Source organism: Brachycentrus maculatus, unplaced genomic scaffold, assembly GCF_059751285.1.
Source record: "Brachycentrus maculatus isolate JH-2025_06_01 unplaced genomic scaffold, ASM5975128v1 h1tg000070l, whole genome shotgun sequence".
Taxonomy (NCBI): domain Eukaryota; kingdom Metazoa; phylum Arthropoda; class Insecta; order Trichoptera; family Brachycentridae; genus Brachycentrus; species Brachycentrus maculatus.
In genome coordinates, this window is record NW_028280824.1 from 133,085 (window position 1) to 160,007 (window position 26,923).

The following is a 26,923-nucleotide window of genomic DNA, read 5'->3' on the forward strand; positions in this document are numbered from 1 at the left end:
TTTTTAATTTATGTTTTTAATGTATATGCCTTAAATTTAAGTACTGCCCAGGTTCTTTTGGCCATTTTTTACATGTATACTATCAACATGGGTTTTTTTTAAGGTTTCAGTGTGTTTTTCGGGGTACTGGGAAAGTAAGCAGTCTGTTAAAAAAAGGGGTAAAGGAGTATTGCAAAGGTCCCTCGGTATTTTGGGATTATTCACTCGAATACGCCTTGTCAGTATTTTTTTTTATTTTTCACAAATTTTCTTAAGTAGATGTGTGTATTGTTTAGAGTCGAAGCGCTCCCGTACCGGGGGACTGCCAATGGGGAGATGACGGTGACAATTAACGCTAGTTTAATCCGTAGTTCTTATAAATCAATCACGCCAAGTAGCTGTATGTGTCCTTCTGTCCCTCTGTTCTTTCCAAGTATTCTTTTTCTATGAGAATATCTATGCATTTCTGAAAATAAATAAGTCAACACATTAATAAAATGCCAAGCCAAAAAATGCACTTAGAGTGTCGGAAATAAAGACTGTAAGAAGCATATCTAGCAAGAGTCTACGGGACAGAATACGGAACGCCAGGGTAGGGGAAATATGCAAGATGGAAGATGTCATTAAGTGGGGAAGGCAACGAAGGAGACAATTGTATGCGTGAGTGAGGAGAATGAAACCATCTAGACTCCCCCCACATTGCACTGCACGGCCACCCCTTAGGCAGACCACCAAAGAGATGGATCGACAGCTGGGAATTGACAACGCAGGAGCTAATCCCTCTTAAAAACGGGCCACAAGGCCTACACCAAGCAGCAGAACTCGGACTAGTTTTAAAAAAAGTTTTTTTAAAGGAATTACCCGTAAAGCCTCTACTTTTAGAGGCTTGTCTGCAGGTAGAATAGTAAGGATAGGGAAGTGGGCAGTGGGCAGTGAGTGGGTCCAGCACAGGCAGACAGTTACCTTGATAACCTGTACCCGGGGCTTGAACCTGGAGGAGAGCTGGTTGAGCACCTCGGCCACTAGCTGCTGGTGCTTCAGGACCTTCCTGGTCTTCATGATGCGGACTATGGCGGCCTGCAAACACACAACACGATGACTCAATCAGACCCAATTTTTTTTATGAAAAATAAAAATAAAGAACATATATATATATATATATATATATATATATATATATATATATATATATATATATATATACACCGCTAGACAAAAAAATTACGAGTTTACCTGCTACCGCACCCCTTGACTTTACTAAACCCTTTTTCTAAGAAATCCTTTATCGATACGTCTTTCTTTTGTTCGATAAATTAAGGACACTATGTGTCACCTTTCTACAATATTTACAATATCTATATGTATATATATATATAAATATATACAGTGGAACCGCTCATAACGAGCATAATTCGTTAAAGCGAACACTCGTTATGCGAAAAAAAATTGACTGGCGCAGAAGTCCCAGCTCACAAGTTGATGTCGTGAAAAAGGGACCCGCTCCTTCTCTGTAACTCGTTATGCGAAATGTCACTCGTTAAGGGAGCAACTTTTCAAATATTTCAGCAGAGCACGCTTTGAGAGCCGCCGGCGTAGACGTGTGAGCAGCCAGTGGCCGGTACCTGAATGAGCATTTTCCTGTCCTCCTCAATGTGTTTGTGCGTCGCCTCCTGCTCCACCTTGAGCTCGGTCTTCAGTGGAATGTTTATATTCACCCGCAGTTTTTTACTGAAAACAAAACGAGGATATCAGAAAGGAATGTACTACAGAATGAGGAATGGTCGAATAATTTGACCATCCTCACTCTTATTCTTCTTCAAACCCTTATCCGCACCCGACGGAGCATAGGGCACTGCATTGTATAAACACTGTGTTATCTTGATCGTTAACACATGAAGGAAGGGAGATCAGCCCTCCGCTTCAGGTACCAGTTATTACACTACGGACGCGGACCTACTCACTCTTAAGTATCTAAAAATTCGGAAGACCCCAGTCCTATTCCTAGAAAAATTGCTTGTAATATTAACATATTGTTTGCGGGATACGCTTAAAATAGTCTTTTACATACTGTTGATAAAGAGCGGGAGACGCTTACAAGCGTTCTGTTTGCTTACTTTTGGTAGAGCGCGAGAGACGCTAAATAGTATACTACTTAGGGTTGTATACTAATCGCGAGTAACCACAAACCCAATTCCCATCTGTACAATGTTTCTTGGCATCTCTCGCGCTCTACCAAAAGTAAGCAAAATAAGCTCAACCAACAGTTTGTAAAAGCGTTTCCCGCAAACAATGTTAACTTTCCTCAGCTGGAGTATCTAAAAGTTCCACATACTCCAAAGGGAAGGATTTGAAAGACCCTAGTGCTACGCACAGAAACTACGTGATGAAATGATTCCCCGGAGAATGAGTGACGGTGCATTAGGTCGGGAAGGCATCAAGCGGGGAAGTTTGAAATAATAATTGCATACTCACTTTTTGTAACCTACAAATAATTCTATAACAGAAGCTTCGGAGAGCTCGTTCTCGTCGTCTTGGCATACCAGCAGCTTGGCCTTGAGCAGAATTTGCAATACCTGGAATGTGAAACAAACAATTACACCGACTTCCGCACAAATACACACCACTAAACAAACAATTACACCAACTCCCGCACAAATACACCACTAAACAAACAATTACACCAACTCCCGCACAAATACACCACTAAACAAACAATTACACCAACTCCCGCACAAATACACCACTAAACAAACAATTACACCAACTCCCGCACAAATACACCACTAAACAAACAATTACACCAACTCCCGCACAAATACACCACTAAACAAACAATTACACCAACTTCCGCACAAATACACACCACTAAACAAACAGTTACAAAACTTCCGCACAAATACACACCACTCAACTAACAATTACACCAACTTCCGCACAAGTACACACCACTTAAGAAACAATTACACCAACTCCCGCACAAATACACCACTGAACAAACAATTAGACATAAAATTAAAACAAAGTACATTAAACTAGTTTTGTTTGAGCGCAGTCACTCACCTGCATGAGAAAATCGTGCTTAATTCCGGTGTGCTGGTGCAGCTGTTGCAACGTCCACGAGGTGTTGTCATTGAACCTCAGCAGGACGGCCATCTGGAAGGTGCTCGCTTGCAGCGTGTATCTGCAATGGAAACGCACCGAAATTATGACGCAACTACAATACTGCACATTTTCAAACATGCTATTCAATTCTAACCTAACCTAATCTAACCCTTATAGTGCATCGCATGTATTTAGTTTTATCTTGATTGTGATTGTTGTCCGCCTCCGTAGTGTAATGGTCAGCACGCTCGGCTACCGTTCTGGAGGACCCGGGTTCGATTCCCAGGGAGGGTAAGAATAAATATGAGTGATTTTTTCACTGTAATATTTATTCAATATTACCCTGGACTGGTACTTGAAGCGGAGGGCTGATCACCTTTCCTTCATGTGTAAACGATCAAGATAACGCTGCGTTTTTATGACGCAGTGCCCTATGCACCATTGGGGTGCGGATAAGGGTTTTATTATTATTATTATTATTGATTGTTAAGAATTATTTAAGAAATATATTACGTCTACCGTACACCACTCACGTAAGGGACATTTATTTAAGGACTAATATTATATTTTTCGACATTCTCCCAACATATGAGAATACAAATACAATCTTCATCCTATTCTGCTTGGTGTAGGCCTTATGGCCTGTTTTTAAGAGGGATAAGCCAAGCCTCCTGCTATGTGGATTCCCAGCTATCGACCCATCTCTTTGGTGGTCTACCCGGGAGTCGTCTACCTTGTAATTTAAGCATCCTTTTTCTTCTTCTCTGTCTTATTCCTCATTGCTGAGGGTTGTGACCCTTGCAGAAGCAATGAGTCTTCTCCAGTTATCCCCTGACTGCGCTGCACGTAGCGCTCCAACCGCCGAGGTGCCTGCTCCTCCCTAAATTTGATCGGTCCTCCATGTGGGGGATCTTCCTCTCCCTCTCTTTCCCTCCAGGCTATCGATCACAACTAGTCGTTCCAGGCTATCCTCGTTGCCGCGCGCAACGTGTCCAAAGAACTGGAGAATCCGTCGGGTACAGACATCGGCCAGAGTCAAGCCGTCCAAGCGTAGTTCCTGGCGAATGGACTCATTGGTGCGTCTAGTTGTCCATGGGATTCGGAGCATGAGATACCCAACAGTCTGCAAAGACGATAAGTCGGGACGGAGCCGGGATGAAGAGGAATAGTGATTGTCATCGGGTACCTGTTTTTGAAGCAATTTGTGACCAGCTCCCCTTTGCTCATGTTGTACAGCCAGTTGAGCTTTCTGCCAGAATGCTGCCCCGAGTAGAAAGTTGTGAAGCGATGCACGGACCTCGTGAGCTGGAAGAAGAAACGCAATGTACCTTTCTACAAGTGAATGACATTTTCATACTATGTACATTACAAACTTAAGTTTAAAGCGTTTTTCAGGCTGGCATTCTTTCCTTATTTCACTTTTCAAACAACATAATTTTGCCGCACTGAGAGAACGCATTCAGACCGCATTCAGTCAACTTTCATTCCTCTTTTGCCAACTCCACGCTTCACTTCCACACATACACATCCTTTTTTATCCATCATACAAATCTCTTACCCTTATCCGCACCCCAATGGTGCATAGGGCACTGCATCATATATTATCTTGATCGTTAACATATGAAGGAAAGGTGATCAGTCCTCCGCTTCACGTACCAGACCAAGGTAATATCAAATAAATATTGGAGTGTAAAATCCCTAATATATATTATCACCCCTCCTGGGAATCTAACCCGGGACCTCCAGTACGGTAGTCAAACGTGCTGACCATTACACCACGGAGGCGGACCTACAAATAGATTTATATATAATAATAACAATATCAGCCTAGCATCTTTCCTCATATCACCATTCGAGCATCTATCGTCCATCGTTCTAATTATATAATTCGTCTGATAATATACGAAGGTCCCGGATTTGGGGTAGTTACCTCGGAGGGCAGCTGGAAGGAGAAGGACTGCTGGAAGGGCCAAGAGCCGGAGGAGAGCACCTGGATGCTGAAGTCGATGTCCAACGGCTCCTTGGACTTGGCCAGGTGCTTCCTGAACTGCTCGTTCAGGTCCTTGGACACTCCGATATCCTGGGGAGAAATGGCAGCATTAGTTGGCAGTCTAAGAAAATGGTCTTCAAAACGTTAAATTTATTTGGAGAAATAAAATGACTTTGTTTTTTTGATCCACTCACTTTTTTTATCAAAAACCAACTAGTTTCCGCAACTTTCGGCCCTTTTTTATTTGTTATTACTGGTTTGTTTTATTACTGAAGAGGGCAACAGGTTGTTGCTGACACTAGTTGGTTTTTGATAAAAAAGCGAATGCTAAAACTATATTCAAAATATGAAATAATAATAATAAAAACCCTTATCCCCACCCCAATGGTGCATAGGGCACTGCTTCATATAAACGCAGTGTTATCTTGATCGTTTACACATGAAGGAAAGGTGATCAGCCCTCCGCTTCAGGTACCAGTCCAGGGTAATATTGAATAAATATTATAGTGAAAAGATCACTCATATTTATTTGACCCCCCCTGGGAATCGAACCCGGGACCTCCAGAATGGTAGCCGAGCGTGCTGACCATTAAATTACGAAATAATAATATAAAATTTATTGACGTACACTGTTTCGTACTGTGTTGGTAGTCAAATGCGATAACCACTACACTATGGAGACAGAAAAAATAATACATGAACATTTAACACATTGTTTACGGCGTGCACATATTTGTGCATTTCAAACCTTATGTTGCGGCAGTGTGCTTATATTTGTGCATTTTGGTCACCTTAAATGTCTAATTTCTCATATTGCTTTGCCGTGTAGCAGATAGATGTCACTATAATACAAAAACATTATCGATGCTTTTCTGTCAACATTCTTTCTATGCAAACTAACATCGCCTGCGTCAAATTATGTTTCTCCAACAAACTCCACCGCAACTAATGTCCTTGCGGTATGTATTTATTTTTATTCTCGCTTATCGGATGGCCGCCATCAGTCGGCGCTTGGCGGCGCATCGGAAAGTACGTGGAATCTGCGACTCAGCTGGCGTCGAGTTACTAGCTGCGTACTACAATTTCTATACAAATATGAACAAACAATAGTGTCCTTTGGTAGCCCGCTTCAAATCACATATCATTTTTTGGATGATCAGTACAGGAAAGGTATATTTTCAGCCCCAAACACCCCCTATGTGATGATACATAGGGGGTGTTTGGCAAGCGAGGTCCGTCCATATATGCTGTGGATGCTCCGCATCCCTTGCATTTTAGAGTAAAAAGATTTAAACTTCTGCCCTTAAACAGCAATACTGCAATTTAAATATTTTGATATTTGTACAGCGACCATATTATGTTATTTTTTTTACGAAAACAACACTGTACAAAATCATACAAATTTTATTATTATAAAAGAACGTGCGTATATCGTCCCGTCTCAGCGTACGCGCAACGAGCGACACGATACAAAGATCGCGGGCGAGTCTAAGTACATATACATTCTCAAATACTGTGAAACGCGTAAACAGCACGCAAACAAGCAATACTGGATGCGATTTGTAAACCGCGTGCGCAATGTCAGAACCTGAGTTCTTTCCCGCTAAGACCCGCCAGCCAACATCCATATCAACTGTATACGATATTATTTTTTGACATCTCATCAAAGATGAAGAAGAATATGGAAGTCTGGGCATTTACGGGGCTTACGACCGTCATAGGCTGGTTTAAGTGATCACTTTACACACGTGTAACATTCACCAATTCTACCCATTATTGACAACCACACTACTCAAATTCTTGGAAGTTCTATATATATGAACCAATTTAGAAACCTTTTTCATGAATCACTAGAACTTCACTAGAGACATCTATTGGTGAGATGTAAAGAAGCTTTTTATTAAGCAGAAACTCTTATATTAGTATGTGAGATCCGAATCCTGGATTATAATCACACACATGAGAAACGCCAGAAAATACCATTTTCATTTTTATTATTAAGCTTATAATTTGAACAGATAATTTATTTACAACATTTTGAGTGTGTCCAAATACTTGTTCACAAAATCTGGATTATCTCCAATTACAGGAGTTATTTTCATATTATTATTTTTTTAATTTTTTTTTTAAACCAGCCTATGACGGTCGTAAGCCCCGTAAATGCCCAGACTTCCATATTCTTCTTCACCTTTGATGAGATGTCAAAAAATAATATGAAAATAACTCCTGTAATTGGAGATAATCCAGATTTTGTGAACAAGTATTTGGACACACTCAAAATGTTGTATACGATATTAATGACAGCATTTGACGTACAAAAAACGTCTTTCATACTAATGTGTATAATGAACAGAATCGCATACTCTATTGGATTGTTCTTAGTGCGCGCGTTGCCTTGACAGTTTACTTTTGAGCTTGAAGACTGAAATTAAACTGTTATTGAATATTATTAACCTGAGATTTACTTAATAATTTAAATAAATAAAAATGAATTGATGATATTTTATGTCTGTAATTATAGAGTTTTGGATTTATGGAGATGGCGTCTAGATGTGCATATTTGATATCTAGTACGTAGTAAGGACGAGTATAAACATTTCATGTCCAGCATCCCTTCTACAACAAGTCACCGACGGCCACTGGTGTTTGGGAGCGGGGCTCACCTGGAACATGCGCTGCAGCTTGCTGGTGTACTCGAAGCCGCAGGCCTGCTTGAGCTTGGAGATCATGGAGGCCTCCGCGTCGTCGCTGGCCGACATGTGCTGCACCAGCCGCTTGGCCAGCATCTTGGAGTAGAACTTCTGGAACACGTCCTTGTCCTCGATGTACTTGAACACCACCATCTGCGGACACAACCCATGAACATCAGCCGACAGTAATTAAGCCAAGACCCCACAAGATGGAGCCTTAAATTTTGATATTGAGAGTATAAAAGAGGCGAAATTGCTTTTTAGCAATAAGCCCGCCAATTTACTTATTTATTTTCTGTACATGAAGTTTAACTCTTACCACTCTGTAGGCCAGACATTCTGGCCCGTATGATTCTAGTAGGCAGCTCCGTGGGCCACAATGTCTGGCCCGGCGCAGGTATAACTTTAATCACTGATTTCTCTATCACCCAAGTATATTCTACCAACAAATATTTCAGATAAATACAGTTAATCTTAATTAACCGGATCCACGCGGCTCGCATAAGCGTATGTGTTTTAACAAAACATGCCCCATACGCGGCTGACATAAGCGTTTGTGTTTTAACATTGCTCCAAGTTTCGAACCTCAGTTCAACTTAGAGGGATTTTTTCATGGTGTGTAACTTTGGATAAAATACTACGTCAATCCTTGGCCTTATGACATCTGTTGAAATATCTGACTAATAATTTGTAACATCACAAGGATAAATAAAAAAATAGATCCCTGATTTTTCTTGCAGTCGGTAATTAGTCCGCGCCATAATCACACCCTATATCTGTCTCACTCTCGACGCTACGCATCGCCAGTGGGTAAGAGTGACACACGATGCGCGCTTTGATTTATTTATGTTACGATCTTATTTGTTTATATTACGATATATTTCAAGAATACTGTGACACACGTGTATTATAGAGTACCAAAAAGGCACAATGAATCCCATTGAACGTTTTTGTTAAGGAAAATAAATAGTTTCTTAACTAAATACATGATAAAAGTAATCATTTAAAAAACGGCGCAATACCGCCGCACACGGGCGTCTCTTAGGAACAAAGTTAACGCGGTTAAAAGGTTAACATGGTCATACGAATTGCCAGACAGAGTGTCCCAAAATTAGGGAACCAAAATATTTATTTTAATTTTAGATAAACGTCGCATTTTTTAAAATCAGAGTAGCTGATCAGTTATGAGAAAACATGGTCAGAGAGGAAAGGGTTAAATAAAATGAAATTGAGTGAACACCCTACCACAATTTGATACCTATTTCTAATAATGAGTCGCTTAAGCTCACAGAAACAGTATGAAATTGAAATATTTGTGTAAATAATAAAAACACAAATATTTTTTTTTCTTCATTAATTGATTCGGCAGTCACTTTGTGGTAAAAATCTATTCATTTTTAATTAATGTTAACTAACTAAACTAACTAACCATCACGCCGCTTCCCCGCAGGTGTAGGCAGAGAGAATCGAACGCCACACCACTCTGTCTTTGCAAACATTCTTTGCCTCTTCTACATTCATGCATCTCCTCATACATACCCGACGATTATTACGACTCCTGACCCGGCCATACCACTTTTTCTTAAAATCTACTGTGACACGGAATGCATCGAAACACGTGTCACAGTAGATTTTAAGAAAAAGTGGTCTTTACTAAGTAAAACATTAATTAACAATGTACTTTTTCAATTAAAAAAAAGTGATTCATCGCTCTTCACAAAGATTTGCTAGAGAACCCATAATACGGCTTCTACTGTACATGGTGTTGCCGCAAAATACGAGTGTCCTTGGACACGGAGACAGTACCTGAATAGAGGCGGGAGAAGTTGGGACTCACCACTTGGTTGAGCGTGTCCTCGAGCTCCGCCTCCTCGGGGTTCTTGCTGGACTTCTTGAGCAGCAGGTCGCAGTACTTGGCCAGCAGCTCCGGCGACTTGGAGGACGAGCTCACCGAGCGGGTGACGCTGTTACCTTCGGAGGGGGGCACAGAGGGCACTTTTACAGGCGGGCTGACAGCACTGAGACAACACTGAGCCTCCGAGGCGACTCTGCCAGATACGTGGCTAGTACTTTACCCATTACAGTACTCTACCTGATTGAGTACTATAGCAGGTACGGGACTCTACATGATACAGTATTATAGCACGTACAGGACTATGTGATACAATACGATAGCAGGTATGGAACTCTACCAGATACAGTACTCTAGCAGGTACAGTACTCTACCTGATACAATGCTATAGCAGGTACAGTATTATAGCACGTACAGGACTCTACATGATACAGTACTATAGCAGGTACAGGACTCTACCTGATACAGTACTCTAGCAGGTACAGGACTCTACCAGATACATTACTATAGCAGTTATGGGACTCTATCAGATTCAGTACTATAGCAGGTACGGGACTCTACCAGATACAGTACTATAGCAGTTATGGGACTCTACCAGATACAGCACTATAGCAGGTACAGGACTCTACCTGATACAGTACTATAGCACGTACAGGACTCTACCAGATACAGTACTATAGCAGTTATGGGACTCTACCAGATACAGCACTATAGCAGGTACAGGACTCCACCTGATACAGTACTATAGCACGTACAGTACTCTACCAGATACAGTACTATAGCACGTACAGTACTAGAGTACTCTGGTAGACAGATACAGTACTATAGCAGGTACAGGACTCTACAAGATACAGTACTATAGCACGTACAGTACTATCGCAGGTACGGGACTCTACCAGATATGGGACTATAGCAGGTACAGTACTATAGCAGTTATGGGACTCTACCAGATACAGTACTATAGCACGTACGGAACTCTACCAGATACAGTACTATAGAAAGTACAGGACTCCATTCTCCAATGCCATGCTGGCCAGGCCGGCCATACAAAATCAGCATGTAAAAGCTCATATTTGTGCTTGTATCTTCCTACGTTAAGTACTAATTCTAATAATATGAAATATGGAACACGTATGTGCACATTTAACACCACAAAAGTACAGGAGTACCAGATACAGTACTCAAAAACACAATTTGAAATTTGTTCACTAAATTGAGATTTTGTTTGCATGAAATATATGATAATAAAATGTGACTTTTTGCATCACTTCACTAAATTTTCGCATGGACTTGCTGAACTATTTTTTTTTTTTAAATGTAATACTTCATATTATTTTTTTGATATGGGAGTCTGGGCATTTACAAAAAATAACTCCTATAATTGGAGATAATCCAGATTTGTGAACAAGTATGTACAGCATTTTGAGTGTGCCCAAATACTTGTTCACAAAATCTGGATTATCTCCAATTACAGGAGTTATTTTCATATTATTTTTTGACATCTCATCAAAGATGAAGAAGAATATGGAAGTCTGGGTCTTCACCAATAGATGTCTCTAGTGAAGTTTTAGTGATTCATGAACAAGGTTTCTAAATTGGTTCATATATATAGAACTTCCAAGAATTTGAGTAGTGTGGTTGTCAATAATGGGTAGAATTGGTGAATGTTACACGTGTGTAAAGTGATCACTTAAACCAGCCTATGACGGTCGTAAGCCCCGTAAATACCCAGACTTCCATATTCTTCTTCATCTTTGATGAGATGTCAAAAAATAACAAGTATGTATTTGGACACACTTAAAATGTTAATGTAATATAATAATGTTAAAAGTATGTAATTCTTCTTCTGACCCAATGGGCCAATAGGGCACTGCATCGTATTGATGTAGTGTTATCTTGATCGTTAATTATATGAAGACAAGGCGATCACTCCTGCGCTTCAGGGACCAGTCCAGGGTAGTAATTTAATAAATATTAGAGTGTAAAATCACTAATATTTATTTTCACCCCCTCTGGGAATCGAACCCGGGACCTCTAGCGCTTCAAATAACACTTCAAATAAACAATTCAAATTTCCCTGATTTTATAATGTTTTCAAAATAATGAAAGCAAAGCATCTCAACGCCTCCTGAAAGTGACGTGAAACTCAAGTTTACCGATTGCGACCGATACGACATTGCCAAATTTAGGGAACGGCTCGCGTCGGATACAGAAGGCGCTGACTTTTTACACACCGAGCCTGCTAGACACTTACTGTTGATGAACTTTCCGCACGCCTTGTCGAGGGACGCCACGAAGCCCGAGTCGTTGTTGAAGGCGACGAGCACCAGCGCATTGTACTTCTTGTGGACTTCCAGGATTGTGGACACGTACACCTTGGGATCCTGCAAACGGGTATAGTTAACGTTAAAACAAGGACTACTGCAGATATACGGCGATGTAAACTTCCTTTTAAAGGCTTCAAAGAGTTTCGTAAAGACTCTCAAAGACCTATTAAATACTTCAAATAGAGCCCTAATATGCTGATTTACTCTCTTTACTATTGTGTCGCACAAACAGCGTCTGTCCAACACACCGCTAGACTGTGTATAGGTGTGGCAGTGACTTCTCCGCTCCGTCGCTCTCGGGGTCGTAAATCCCGAAAGTTATGAGCTGTAGGTCCGTGTAGTCGATTCGTAGTCCAGTGGGTGTAGCGATGGTCAAGTCCCAGAAGATTCCGAAGTCGAGGTAGTGGCGAAGGGTCGGTGAGGATCAAAGTGAAACGAAGAACTCGGTGTGAGTGGAATGATTTATTCATACAATGGCACAGATATTTATTTGCTCATAACCAGCGCGGTCCGTCGAAATCGACCGAGCGACAGAAATCTTCTCCCCCCACCCTAACCTGTGCCAGGCTGGCCGCCCGCAACGTAAATATCACGTAAATACGTAAATACGACGTAAAAACGCCGCGCACAACGTAAATATGGTCATACGCACCACGTATAAGACGCCGCGCGCGCCGCGCCTAGTGCATTGTTTATTTGATTGCCGTTGCGAGAGGCTCTCGGTACGCTCGCCCGATTTCCCCGATAAGGTCATGCGTAGTACGTATAAGACGCCGCGCGCGCCGCGCCTAGCGCATTCTTTATTCGATTACTGATGCGAGAGGTTGTCGGTGTGCTCGGTCGATTTCCCTATGACATGTTTACATATATTTAATCCATAAATACGGTCCATTTTAGGGCCGTGTGCTCAGCTGGTCCGTTACAACTATTAAACTCTCTTTAAAAAGAGAGAAGGCACTCCAAAAGAGGTCTAAAAACTCAAAGATCTCTCTAATTCTACTATAAAAGGTGCTCCAAAAACCCTTCAAAGAAAGCTTTAAATGCTTATATAGGACCTCTCTAAAAGTGCTTCAAAGGTGCTTCAAAAACCCTTCAAAGAGAGCTTTCAATGCTCATCAAAGACCTCTCTAGGTGCTTCAAAAGTGCTCCAAAAACCCTTCAAAGACATCTTTAAATAAGCATCAAAGACCTAATTAAAAATACTTCAAAGGGCACTCTAAAAACCCTTCAAAAAGAGTTCAAAGACCTCTCTAAAAATGTTTCAATATGTGCTTCAAAAACCTTCCATTCAAAAAGAGCTCAAAGACTTATCAAAGACCTCTCGAAAAGAGCTTTAAAAATACCTCTCTAAAAATGCTTCAAAGGTGCTCCAAAAACCCTCAAAGAGGCCTCTGTACAAAGAGCCTACCTAAGCTGATTTAAAAACCCATATAAAAAAACTCCAGGAAAAAACTCAAAGAAGTTTGTAGTTTGGAGACTCACGCTGTTGGCGCTCTCGCCGCACTTGTCGATGGCCTGCAGGCCCTGCGCGGCGATGTGCGCCTCCAGCAGGTGGCGCAGCTCGCACAGCCCGTCCGCAATGCGCGCCACCAGGCTGTACATGCGCCCCAGGTCCACGTTCTTGTCCATGTCCAGCAGGTTCTGCGAGACAAAGCCAGACATCCTTCTTTATGTATATAATTATCAAATCCCATCACCAGCGGTCCACAGGCGTAAAAAAGAAAACTCCCATACAAAATGTCGCTCACTCCTTTCAACAACGTCATAAATCAAAAATTGTCAATTTTCAATTGTGCATGTTTTCGGAATGCCTTGAAATTAACTATATCCCAGCAAAAGCAGCATATTTTTATGTTTTGAATATTGAAAGCATTAACTTTGTGGATCATATTGATATATTATTTCGAGAAATAAAAATACTTTGTGTTCTGATCCACTCACATTTTCATTAACCAACTACTTTCGGCAACAACCTGTTGTCCTCTTCAGGGTTTAATTTATTCCTATTTTTATAGCATATTTTTAACTTAATATTTACCCGCTACAGGGCAGATAGTGTTGTTTTTGCATTTTGAAGAAAAGGTATTGTTGAATTATTTTTTAAATATACTAAATATTTTTCAAACGGAGAAAAAACATTAAGCTTTTTACAGAGAAAAAACATTAAAAAGATCTGTTGCACAGTAAAAAGAACAATAAGTGGCTTGATGTTTATTTTTAATATATTTCATTATAATTTTAAACTTTAAAAACGATCTACTGAAAAATCAAGTTTTTTGATATATGACGCTGTTGAAAGGAGCGAGCGATGTGTTAAAATGTTCCGACCTACCAGGAACAGTCTTACTAATAACTCCTGGTACTTAACGGGTCAAAAGATATATCGGTAGTGTAATGGCAAAGGGGTATATCTGTCAAATTTATAAAATGTCTAAAATAGTGTATTCCATAATCTGGCAAGAGGAGCTGTAGTTGCAATTATCACCATCAATTAATATCATTAATGCAATTATTATCAATATCATCATCATCCTATTATTATTATTATTATCCATGTATTTATAAGCGCCCTTGAGGTAGTATTTTACAAAAATGGCGCTATACAAATTATCCAATTTAACCCTTATCCGCACCCCATGGTGCATAGGGCGGTGCGTCATATAAACGCAGTGTTATCTTGATCGTTAACTCATGAAGGAAAGTTGATCAGCCTTCCGCTTCAGGTACCAGGTCCAGGGTAATATTGAATAAATATTAGAGTGAAAAAATCACTTGTATTTATTTTACCCCACTTGGGAATCGAACCCGGGACCTCAAGAACGGTAGCTGAGCGTGCTTGTCCGCCTCTGTAGTGTATTAGTAATAATAATAATAAATTTGGATAACTTATATAGCGCCATTTTTGTAAAATAAATACCTCAAGGGCGCTTCGATAGTTCAATAGTTCATATTTATTTGACCCCCCCCTGGGAATCGAACCCGGGACCTCAAGAACGGTAGCGGAGCGTGCTGACCATTACACTACGGAGGCGGACACATATAAAAATGCATAAAACATAAAAAAGAGTTATTTAATTTCACAACATTTTATTCGCTCTCCTGTAAAATTTGGTCTGAGACAGATATACCCCTTTACGCTACCGATATGAAAAGAGTGACCCTTTGACTGGCGAGTTTTAATGATGATTTTACCTGGAACTCTGCGTGGAATATCTCGAGGTGCTTCTCAATCAGCACCCTCTCGCAAGTCTTGGCGAGGCGATCCAGCGTGGTGGCGTGCAGGTACACCTGCACCCGGCGCTGCTCCTCCAAGAGTCGCTGCTCAGCCTGGAACCAAATGCGGTACACCATTAGTCCAAGGTACACATATTTTGTATATCAAAAGCATTTTTAACTTTGCGGTATGGTCATATAACATTCTCCCTATCATTCACTGTTCACTTTGGTAAAGTGGTATTACACAAAGTGAACGATGAATGATGAGTTTGTCCACTACACGGGATTTAACCGTTCGGCAGTCCAGTTTTGAAAAATGAAGACGACTACGACAGTTCAGCGTTTTGGAATTTACGCGCAACGTGATCACGCACCGATCAAGAGCTCCGATCCGAAGAAAGATGGACAAAAGCACAAGGTAATTCAAGCCAATCGTCATTTTAAAACGCTAACTGACGTGCCGGACGGTAAAATTACACGGAATTCCGGGTAGTGGACAAGCGCCCTAGAGGTGCATAGTACATATTTGTTCTGCGTACTGCCAGGGTTTTCGAAAATACCCGCGTGCTGAGAACTCTTTATAACTCCTTGGTGCGAAGTAGACTCGAGAGTGGCTCGATGATCTGGGGGCCACACGAGCTTAAGTACTCTCTTATGGTAGAGAAAGTACAAAATAAGTTTTTGAGGTATCTCTACATGAGAGAGTACGGCTATTATCCTTGGCTCTACCCGACCCAGTTTCTCCAGGGTATGCTTGGCTACAATAGTTTAGAGACTAGAAGGAATGCGTATTTGATTACGCATTTTTATCGATTGTTGCGCGGTATGATCGATAATCCTGAAATTATCCAGAGCATTGGTCTGTATGTTCCCGATAGTTACCTAAGACAGCGTCGGCATAGATTGTTTCACATTCCTATACACAGGACCAACCTGCCGATGGTTATGCCTGTAGGAAGAGCTACCGCTATGTTGAACAATATCACATTGGATATTGATCTGTTCCATGTGTCCGAAGGAGTTTTCCGAAGCGAGATTCTTCTACACATTTAACAAGAGTCTTCTTGTGTAATTTTTAATTTGTTTTTTTAATGTATACGCCTTAAATGTTTGTTTGTAATGTATATATTAATTATTGAATAAATTGAATTGAATTGAATTGAATATTTAACTGGACAGTTTTGAAAATAGGTGCCTGAGGCGAATACTGGGTGTAAAGTGGTATGATTTGGTCAGGAATGAGGATGTGAAGAGATGAATCCAACAGCCCCTCATACTCCTGAAGAGGAGAAGATTGACACGGTTCTACTCAACGGAATTTCTTCAGTACAATAGTTTAGACACTAGAAGGAATGTGTATTCAATTACGCATTTTAATCAATTGCTGCGCGGTATGATGGATAATCCTAAAATTATCCGGAGCATCGGTCTGTATGTTCCCGACAGTTAGCTAAGACAGCGTCGGCATAGATTGTCTCCCATTCCTATACACAGGACACAGGACCGATGGTTATGCCTGTAGGAAGAACTACCACTGTGCTGAACAATATCACGCTGGATACTGATCTGTTCCATGTGTCTGAAGAAGTATTCCGAAGTGGGATTCTTCTACATCATAACTCTTCTTGCTTACTTTGGAATATTTGTTTATGTTTACGCTTTAAATTTTGAATAAGTATTTGTAAGTTTGAATTGAGGAAAGCGTGCAAGGCTGAAAAACGCTTTAAATGTCAGTTTGTAATGTATACATTAATTATAATTGAATAAATTGAATTGAATTGAATTGAAATGGTTGAGACATGTCTTTAGAATGCCACCTGAGAGCATTGACCCCTCGTGTCTCTTCATCCAACCCCGAGGAATCCGTGGCACTGGACGACCGCTGATGACCATTCACCGACTATATTCAGCGGGACTTCTGAACGCCGGACTGACCTTGGAGGATGCTGAATATTACGACCGATTTAAAACTTAAATTGTGATCAATCGACTGGTATACAGCTGGTAATAGATAAGCCATAATATAAGACAGCCAGGCCTGCTTCTTACGATTGCGGAGGGCATATGCGAAGGCACAAACTACAGAGGATGACCCCGCTCAACCTACATGGACCAAATTATCTCCGACATGCGTCACAGCGGGTACACCGAGTTGAAGAGACGAGCGGAGACTGACCGTGAAAGAGGCAAACCTATCAACACACATATCGCTCACTCCTTTCAAGAACGTCATAAATCAAAAAACTTGATTTTTCAGGAGAACGTTTTTACAGTTTTAAAACTATAATACAATGTATTAAAAATAAATATCAAGCCACTTATTAAACTTTTTTCTGAGCAACAGATCTTTTTAGGTAAAACCTGAAGGTTTTTTCTCCATTTGAAAAATATTTAATATTTTTTAGATTTTTGATTTATGACGTTCTCGAAAGGAGCGAGCGATATTGCGACCCACAAACAAAAAGATTAAGTCACCTTTTTCATGTACTCCGTGACCGGGTTCTGCCTCAGGAACTCGGTGCTCTCGCGCGTGTAGAAGCGCTCCGTGTCCTCCAGGAAGACGGCCTCGAAGGAGTCCTTGTAGACCGCCAGGTTCTGCCCCCTGACGCTGGGATCCTCCTCGTTCAGCCCCAGCTCCACGTAGCAGTTTATCACCTGCAACGAGTTATGTTATTTATTATATCATATTACCGAATACATTCGAAATGAGATCTCTCGGATAAATCTGCCGATTGGATGTTGGAATTAACACATTGTGGTCGGGCGCTTGGAACAATAAACTCTAGCCTATAGCGGGTGTTTTTCGCGATTAGCGCAAAAATATATCACTTTCTTAAAATTGACACAATTTCTAAACCAAATAATATTTTCGATTGAAATTTTCAAAGAATTCATATATGACATTTGATCATCAAAAATAAATTATAATCATAATTTTTAATTAAGTATTCCGTATTTCACAATTTTAAAAGCATTGTAAACTATAAAAATAGTCTTCCCCTCCGAGGTATCATTCCCTATACAGTGCTAATATATTCAAATAATAACATACCAAACAGTAAACAAAACAGTGCGAGCGGTATGAAAAATAGTCCGATATGTGAAATGGCTCAAACTAAACTTGAGATTGAGATCGCATAAAAACTCTAGATTTCTGGGGATGCCTTTACAAGCGACGCACTAGCCAATCTGGACAAGACATCTCAAATAACGTCAACAGACTATCGCCTAGCACCCAGGTAGCAGATTACCCTGCAACGCGTTTTATTTCACGCTGATAATAAACCCGTATATTGCCGTTTCCCGCCGATAACCGACAGTCGACAAAAACGGCATTTGCCGTGTCCCGCAGTTGACCGACAGTCCGCGAAAAACAGCAAATACCGTGTCCCGCCGACAACGTGTTAAGAAAATTAAGAAATGTATGTTGAGATAGTGAAGTAGGTATGTTAGATACTGATCCTGTGAAGTACAGACACCCCAGTGTGCAGATTTTGTATGGAGGATGACGAAACGTCAATCCACATTCTTTACAATTGTGATGCACTCGCTCACAAACGAAGTCACATCCTTGGAGGACCTCTACTGGACTCCGAGAAGGTGAAGCTCCTACCACCAAGACAGATTGTGAGTTACATGACTCATGTAGGTCTTGGCAGTGAGCTGTAATACAAAGGGAGGACACAATAGACCTAATATGGTCGCAGTGACATAAGGGACGAGAGATCCCTTGACCCCAAAAAAAAAAAAATTTTGATACTGAGGAAAAGTTGGCACGATAAAGCATTTAAAATACATTTAAAATAGTAGTCAGGTCAGGAGTCAGAATAATCGGCGTATATTTTTATTTTTTTTATTTATTTCTTAAGTTAGCTTATATTAAAACTAATATAAACTATTATATACATTTACATCATCTTTATATATTTACATTTCCTTACAGTAACTTAGACATTTATTTTTAAATTCTTTCAGACACTTTCCATTCTTCATACATTCAGGCATCTCATCATACATTTTTAAACCCTTATACATCAAGCAATTTTGCGACTCAGCTCTTTTCAATAATGGTAGTCTTATTTTATCCTTTTGTCTAGTAGCATATTCGTGACAATTTTTGTTTAAGACAACTTTATCCTTAAAATATTTTGGTAATTTATCGTGAAAAAATTTATGTATAAATATCAACATATTAAATTTAAGTCTTCTTCTTACAGATAACCATTTTAGTTCATCTCTCATTTTTTTTACATTGCTATATTTATATGTATGAATTTGGAAGAGGTAAAGATTGTTTGCCAGGCAGATTGGTGTGGCGTTCTATTCTCTCTGCCTACCCCTGCAGCGAAGCGGCACGATGGTAAGTTAGTTAGCAAATTCAAGTTAATTTATGTAAGTATGACATTCTTCCATATGCAGTGAACGCATTATGCGATAAAGAGTTGGAATGTTACCCCTGACACGAGGCGCGTGTTTATGGTCTCGCCGTTCCTCTCCCTCTCTATCAGCTTGAGCACGGCGTTGGTGACCTGCTTGTTGAGGCACTTGAAGAGGTTGTCCCGCCAGGTGACGAGGGCCAGCTGGTATATCTCGTAGATTCCCTGCAACCGACATACAGCGTCACACCAATATTCATATTATTAAACCCTTAATATCAAATAAATATTAATAATAAAATAAAACCCTTATCCGCACCCCAATGGTGCATAGGGCACTGCATTATATAAACACTGTGTTATCTTGATCGTTAACACACGAAGGAAAGGTGATCAGCCCTCCGCTTCAGATACCAGTCCAGGGTAATATGTATTGAATAAATATTAGAGTGTAAAAATCACTTGTATTTATTTGACCTCCCCCCTGGGAATCGAACCTGGGACCTCCAGTACGGTAGCCGAGCGTGCTGACCATTACACAACGAAAGCGGACGATTCATAAGTTGCCAATTTGTTTTTTGACATTCCAACATAGATAGACGTCATTTTGAGTGTGTCCAAATACTTGTTCACAAAATCTGGATTATTTCCAATTACAAGAGTTATTTTCATATTATGTAATATGAAAACAGCTCCTGTTGCGAACAAGTATTTGGACACACTAAAAATGTTATCTTTTGATAGTTTAATATTACGTCTGGGGGACCCGACAAGATACATGAAGAAGAAGAAGAAGATGAGAACATCTGTAGTTCTCAAAACTAGTCGTGTTTACATTAAAAGCCTCGTTGAACCGTTTTATTCTTTTATTTAACTCACTTGAGTGGAATTGTATATTCTTCTTCATCTTTGATGAGATGTCAAAAATAATATGAAAATAACTTCCATAATTGGAGATAATCCAGATTTTGCAAACAAGTATTTGGACACACTCAAAATGTTGTAAATAAATTATCTGGTCAAATTACAAGCTTAAATAATAAAAATGAAAATGATATTTTCTGGCGTTTCTCATGTCGCTCACTCCTTTCAAGAATGTCATAAATCAAAAAACTTGATTTTTTAGGAGAACGTTTTTAAAGTTCAAACATAAAATACAATGTATTAAAAATAAATATTAAGCCACTCATTCAACTTTTTACTGTGCAACAGATCTTTTTAGGTAAAACCTGAATATTTTTTTTTCCATTTAAAAAATATTTAGTATATTTAAAAAAATAATTAAACAATACCTTTTCTTCAAAATGCAAAAATAACACTTTCTGCCCTGTAGCGGGTAAATATTGAGTTAAAAATATGCCTCTTTTGCTGGGATATAGTACATTTTCTGGGCATTACGAAAACATGCACAACTCAAAATTGACGATTTTTATTTATGACGTTCTTCAAAGGAGTGAGCGATGTGTGTGATTATAATCCAGGATTCAGACCTCACATACTAATAAAAGAGTTTCCGCTCAGAAATATATCTTCATCTCACCAATAGATGTCCTGAACACATATTTAATTTTTACCCGGCTTACAAGCATTGGAACAATCAGTGAGAGAACATTATTCTTATTTTTATTTGTAATTCACAGGTTGTGAACCCATTAAATACCCAAACTTCCATATTCTTCATATTATTTTTTGACACCTCATCAAAGATGAAGAAGAATATGAAAGTCTGGGCATTTATGGGGCTGACGACCATCATAGACTGGTTTGAGCGATCACTTTACACACGTGTAACATTCACCAATTCTACCCATTATTGACAACCATACTACTTGATTTTTTTTTTAAATTACCTATTGTCCAAGTGACTCTGAAATCTAGCTACGGCTTATGCAACACCGTTTATCATGTCCCTACTCAGGCTTCAACTTTATAAGTTTCATAGCCTATGCCTACTTGTGAGTGGATTTACTCTTTATGTTTAAAGTTACTATAATTTCACGTAATTCATGAGTGAAAATTCTACTCAAATTCTTGGAAGTTCTATATATATATGAACCAATTTTGAAACATTCTTCTTGAATCACTAGAACTTCACTGGAAACATCTATTGGTGAGATGAAAAGAAGCTTTTTATTGAGCAGAAACTCTTATATTAGTATGTGAGGTCCGAATCCTGGATTATAATCACACACATGAGAAACGCCAGAAAATTGCTCCTGTAATTGGAGACAATCCAGATTTTATGAACAAGTATTTGGACACACTCAAAATGTTGTAAATAATGACTTACTTGATTCACAATTTATTCTACAATATTTAACAATGATAGAAAATACTTATCGCTACGTTACATTATTCTATCCTATCGTAACAAATCGTATTTGGACAGACTCAAAATGCTGTCTATATTCTTCATATTCATCTGTGTTGTGATATATCAGTAGAAACAAGTGGGTTTTTTTCACCTTCCTTCCCTCCTCGCACTCCCGCTTGACCCAGTGCCTGTTGAGGTAGGAGCAGACGCCGTTGAGCGCCTTGGAGGAGAACTGGTACTCTTCCCACTGCCGGGTGTAGAAGGCCAGCACGTCCTCACCCATCAGCTCCACGCCATTCTGCAACCAAATCAGTCGACGGAGTTAGCGACATCGTGACATTTCAATGCTGAGATTTTCATTTATGTATTTATTTATTAACTGCAGACAGTTAGTAGAATTCCATATTGAATTGTTGGGTAATATATCCAAAATAAAACTTCTCAAATTCAAGGTTTCAGTTGGATTGAATTCTACATTTATTTATGTATATCTTAATACGCGTTTCGTCTTGTTAGGACATTACCAAAGACTAAATAAATGTAGAATTCAATCCAACAAACCAGCTCATATCTGTATGGAAATTGTATTACGCAACTCAGAGTCACAGAGTATGGCGCAGAGCGTCTAAAGCTTAATATTATTTTCAAGATTACATAAAAAAATATGGAGTGAGTAGCTCTTATAATACTAAAATTATGGAATTTAAATTCATACATGGGGAAAGAATGGAATTTCGTGAGAAAATCCTCTAGTATGTACTCACGCTGAGCAGGGCCACCAGGTACCCGCGCAGGAACTCCCTCAGCCGCTTGTAGAGCTCCAGGCCGACGAGCTGCGCGCCCCCGGCGCCCGCGCCGCCCGCGCCGCCGCGCCCCGGCCGCGCGGCGCCGGGCCCCGGGGGCGGAGCGCCCGCGCCCGGCGTCGGCGCGCCAGCCGCGCCCGCGGGCGCCGCCTGCGCGCGCTGCCCGCCCCGAGAGCCTGACGCCTGCTGGTGCACCGACGTGCAGTAGTTGTATACGTGGCTGCGCAAGAGTCAAGGGCCATCGCAAAGTGTTTCATGGTATACATTAACTAACCATCACGCCGCTTCCCGCAGGGGCAGGCAGAGAGAATGAAACGCCACACCACTCGTGTCTCATGTCTTTGCAAACATTCTTCGCCTCTTCCACATTCATGCATCTCCTCATACATACCCGCCGATTATTTAGACTGGCTTTCTATTCTCTCTGCCTAGCCCTGCAGTAAAGCGGCGTGATGGTTAATTAGCTAGTTTCATTTATAAAATATGATACTTAAGAATTTTTCCCTAGAAGAATTGTCCGACTCTATTTATGAATTTTCCTATTCATGAATTGTTGCAATGCATGAAATGGAATATTGCAAAAGGATACGTGTAGAGTTCAATATATCGTGGTTTGGACATGGACTGCCTCTTGTACACTTGCTCTATCCCCTCTCTCAAATCGCCCCATATCTGTAAAAAAACATATCACAAATTAAATACGCAGACTCAACCTATCACTTACGGTGCTAAAAAACTTCCGCGTGATATGTCTCTTCTTCCAACCCCGAGCATTCCATTGACGACCATTCACCGACTATACTCAGCGGAACTTCGAGACGCCGGACTGACCTGGGAGGAAGCCAAGGAGATGGCGCGTGACAGAGTGACTTGGAGACGACTCGTGTTGGCCATATGCTCCACCTAGGGAGCGAACATGGAAAGAAGGAGTATTTTGTACACCATGTGAAAATGTGATTTAAAAACGGGAAAAATGTGAATATTCCTAAATGTAGCTTTTATTGACAATTCCTTCCTTCTTCCAACCCTTATTCGCACCCCAATGGTGCATAGGGCACTGCATCATATAAACGAAGTATTATCTTGATCGTTAACACATGAAGGAAAGGTGATCAGCCCTCCACCTTAGGTACCAGTCCAGGGTAAACATTGAATAAATATTAAAGTGAAAAAATCACTTATATTTATTTAACCCGCCCCCTGGGAATCGAACCCGGGACCTCCAGAATGGCAGCCCAGCGTGCTGACCATTACACTATGGAGGCGGACAATAGTTGAAGTTAAAATTTAACAATTTTGTAATGTTAGCTCTGGTAAGTATCTGAAGACGAGAAAAAAATACATCTCAAGAATCACTAACTTCACGATATTCCATTTTATAATGAAAATGTAACTTTGTTTTGAAATCATTTTAAATATTTTATAATAACTTAATTATAATGTCTACCGGTTTCCAAGCTAACTGGTAGACATCATAATTAAGTTACAATAAAATACATACTGTAGAACGGGGCTACTTGAACTGTGATGTGTTACTTGAGCCTAGTACAAAAAAGATAATTTAAATCTGTATTTGGTCTACAATAATGATCGTATCGTGACAATATGTCAGGGAAACAATGAATCCTGTCGATACGATCACTTTTGTAGACAAAATACAGATCTAAATATTTTTTTGTACTGGGCTTAAGTAACACATCAAAGTTCAAAGCCCCGTTCTACGGTATTTATAGTGCTTTCAAGACAAAGTTACATTTTATTTATTTTTAATTTGTGTTTTTAATGTATACGCCTTAAATGTTAGTGTGTCGCACAAACAGCGTCTGTCCAACACACCGCTAGACTGTGTATAGGTGTGGCTGTGACTTCTCCGCTCCGTCGCTCTCGGGGTCGTAAATCCCGAAAGTTATGAGCTGTAGGTCCATGTAGTCGATTCGTAGTCCAGTGGGTGTAGCGATGGTCAAGTCCCAGAAGATTCCGAAGTCGAGGTAGTGGCGAAGGGTCGGTGAGGATCAAAGTGAAACGAAGAACTCGGTGTGAGTGGAATGATTTATTCATACAATGGCACAGATATTTATTTGCTCATAACCAGCGCGGTCCGTCGAAATCGACCGAGCGACAGAAATCTTCTCCCCCTACCCTAACCTGCGCCAGGCCGGCCGCCCGCAACGTAAATAACACGTAATGACGTAAATACGACATAAAGACGCCGCGCGCGCCGCGCCTAGCGCATTCGGGATTCGGTGGTCATGGCGAGAGGTTCTCGTTGCGCTCGCCCGATTTCCCCGCTCACAACGTAAATACGGTCTTACGCACCACGTATAAGACGCCGCGCCTAGCGCATTCTTTATTTGATTGCCGTTGCGAGAGGATGTCGGTGCGCTCGGTCGATTTCCCTATGACATGTTTACATATATTTAATCCATAAATACGGTCCATTTTAGGGCCGTGTGCTCAGCTGGTCCGTTACAGTTAGTTTGTAATGTATATATTAATTATCAAATAAACTGAATTGGAAGTGACTCACCCCGTCCAAGTCGATCTGTTTCGGCCCGGAGGTGGGTCCCGACTTGGAGCCCATGATGGCGCGCCAAATGCTGCCCTTGAGAACCGTTTCAATGTCTCCGACCGTGTATCCAAAGCAACCAGATCACAGGACACAAAGCGAGTTCATCTCAATCCTTACTTTTGGAAATTCTAAATTTTCTAAACCAAAAACAAAACAACTACGAAAATCACGACCCGACCGAGGTCGCTTCAGCGTGTATTTAATTATTATTTTTAAATATATATATATTTATATTTTAAAGTATCACAAGATTGAAAGATTTGATGCCTTACAACAAATAGGACGGCAAGTGTAAAACTTAATATAATTAATTATTATTTATTTATTTGATTTTTATTTATTTTTTAGCAGTTTTGATTGCGTAAGTAACGTCCACGGCTCGTTCTGTGACAATCTGCAAATAAAAAAAAAAGAATGTTAATCAGATCACCCCAATGGTTACCGGTGCTATCCTACATAGCGTCAGACCTTCGAAGACCACATATTTGTTCAATAATGTAATATATCGCTCACTCCTTTCAACAAACGTCTTTTATCTAAAATTGTCTATTTTCAGTTGTGCATGTTTTCGGAATGTCCAGAAAATGTACAATATCCCAGCAAAAGAGGCATATTTTTAACTTAATATTTACCCGCTACAGGGCAGAAAGTGTTGTTTTAGCATTTTGAAGAAAAGGCATTGTTTAATTATTTTTTAAATATACTAAATATTTTTCAAATGGAGAAAAAACCTTCAGGTTAAACCTAAAAGATCTGTTGCACAGTAAAAAGTTCAATAAGTGGCATGATATTTATTTTTAATACATTGTACTATATTTTTAAACTTTAAAAACGTTCACCTTAAAAATAAGGTTTTTTGATTTATGACGTTCTTGAAAGGAGTGAGCGATATGATGAATATTTTTTTTTCCAATATTGGGTCCTACAGAATATATTTTAAATCATATTTAAGTTAGTAAAACCAATCAAGTTTCTGTAATCACATGAAATGCATATATTCTGGTGAAAAGAAACTCAAATCTCGCACTGAATGGCCATTGATACATTGGTTTGATTAAAATAATAATGGTAATATATTTTTTATTTTTTTTAAAGAGAAATATTTGTATTTTTATTATTTATTATTAACACAAATTATTTCAATTGTGGTAGAGTGGGTTCGAACCGAGAAACTCTGACTTAACACATTGTAGTCGGGGGCTTCGAACAATAGACTCTAGCCTATAGCGGACGTTTTTCGCGATTAGCGTAAAAATATATCGCTTCCTTAAAATTGACACAAATTCTAAACCAAATAATATTTTCGATTGAAATTTTCAAAGAAATCATATATGACATTTGATCATCAAAAATAAACTATAATCATAATTTTTAATTGAGTATTCTGTATTTCACAATTTTAGAAGCATTGTAAACTCTAAAAAATAGTCTTCCCCTCCGAGGTTTCATTCCCTATACAATGCTAATATATTCAAATAATAAATTACCAAACAGTAAACAAAACAGTGCGAGCGGTATGAAAAATAGTCCAATACGTGAAATGACTCAAACTAAACCGGAGATTGAGATCGCATAAAAACTCTAGATTTCTGGCGATGCCTTTACAAGCGACACACTAGCCAATCCGGACAAGACATCCAAAATAACGTCAACAGACTATCGCCTAGCACCCAGGTAGCAGATTACCCTTCAACGCTTTTTATTT

General features: G+C 39.8%; 1 protein-coding gene across 2 annotated transcripts; it reads right to left on the reverse strand.

Moving 5' to 3' along the window:
* On the reverse strand, window positions 1-25,367 carry Cul1 (cullin 1). 2 transcript variants are annotated; one of them, XM_088257064.1, is made up of 18 exons: window positions 25,177-25,367; window positions 23,239-23,321; window positions 22,611-22,869; window positions 21,998-22,144; window positions 19,611-19,757; window positions 17,632-17,811; window positions 15,133-15,267; window positions 13,423-13,581; window positions 11,868-11,997; window positions 9,599-9,732; window positions 7,735-7,914; window positions 5,012-5,161; window positions 4,268-4,386; window positions 3,040-3,160; window positions 2,452-2,552; window positions 1,602-1,707; window positions 943-1,056; window positions 1-445 (listed from the first exon to the last, which is right to left on the reverse strand). In XM_088257064.1, the coding sequence occupies exons 1-18, from the start codon at window positions 25,228-25,230 to the stop codon at window positions 365-367; spliced, it is 2,400 nt and encodes a 799-aa protein (XP_088113190.1). In that variant the 5' UTR covers window positions 25,231-25,367; the 3' UTR covers window positions 1-364. The 2 variants fall into 2 exon arrangements, with proteins under 2 accessions (XP_088113190.1, XP_088113189.1); XM_088257063.1 differs by having other exon boundaries at window positions 9,599-9,735.
* Window positions 25,368-26,923: the final 1,556 nt, after the last annotated feature.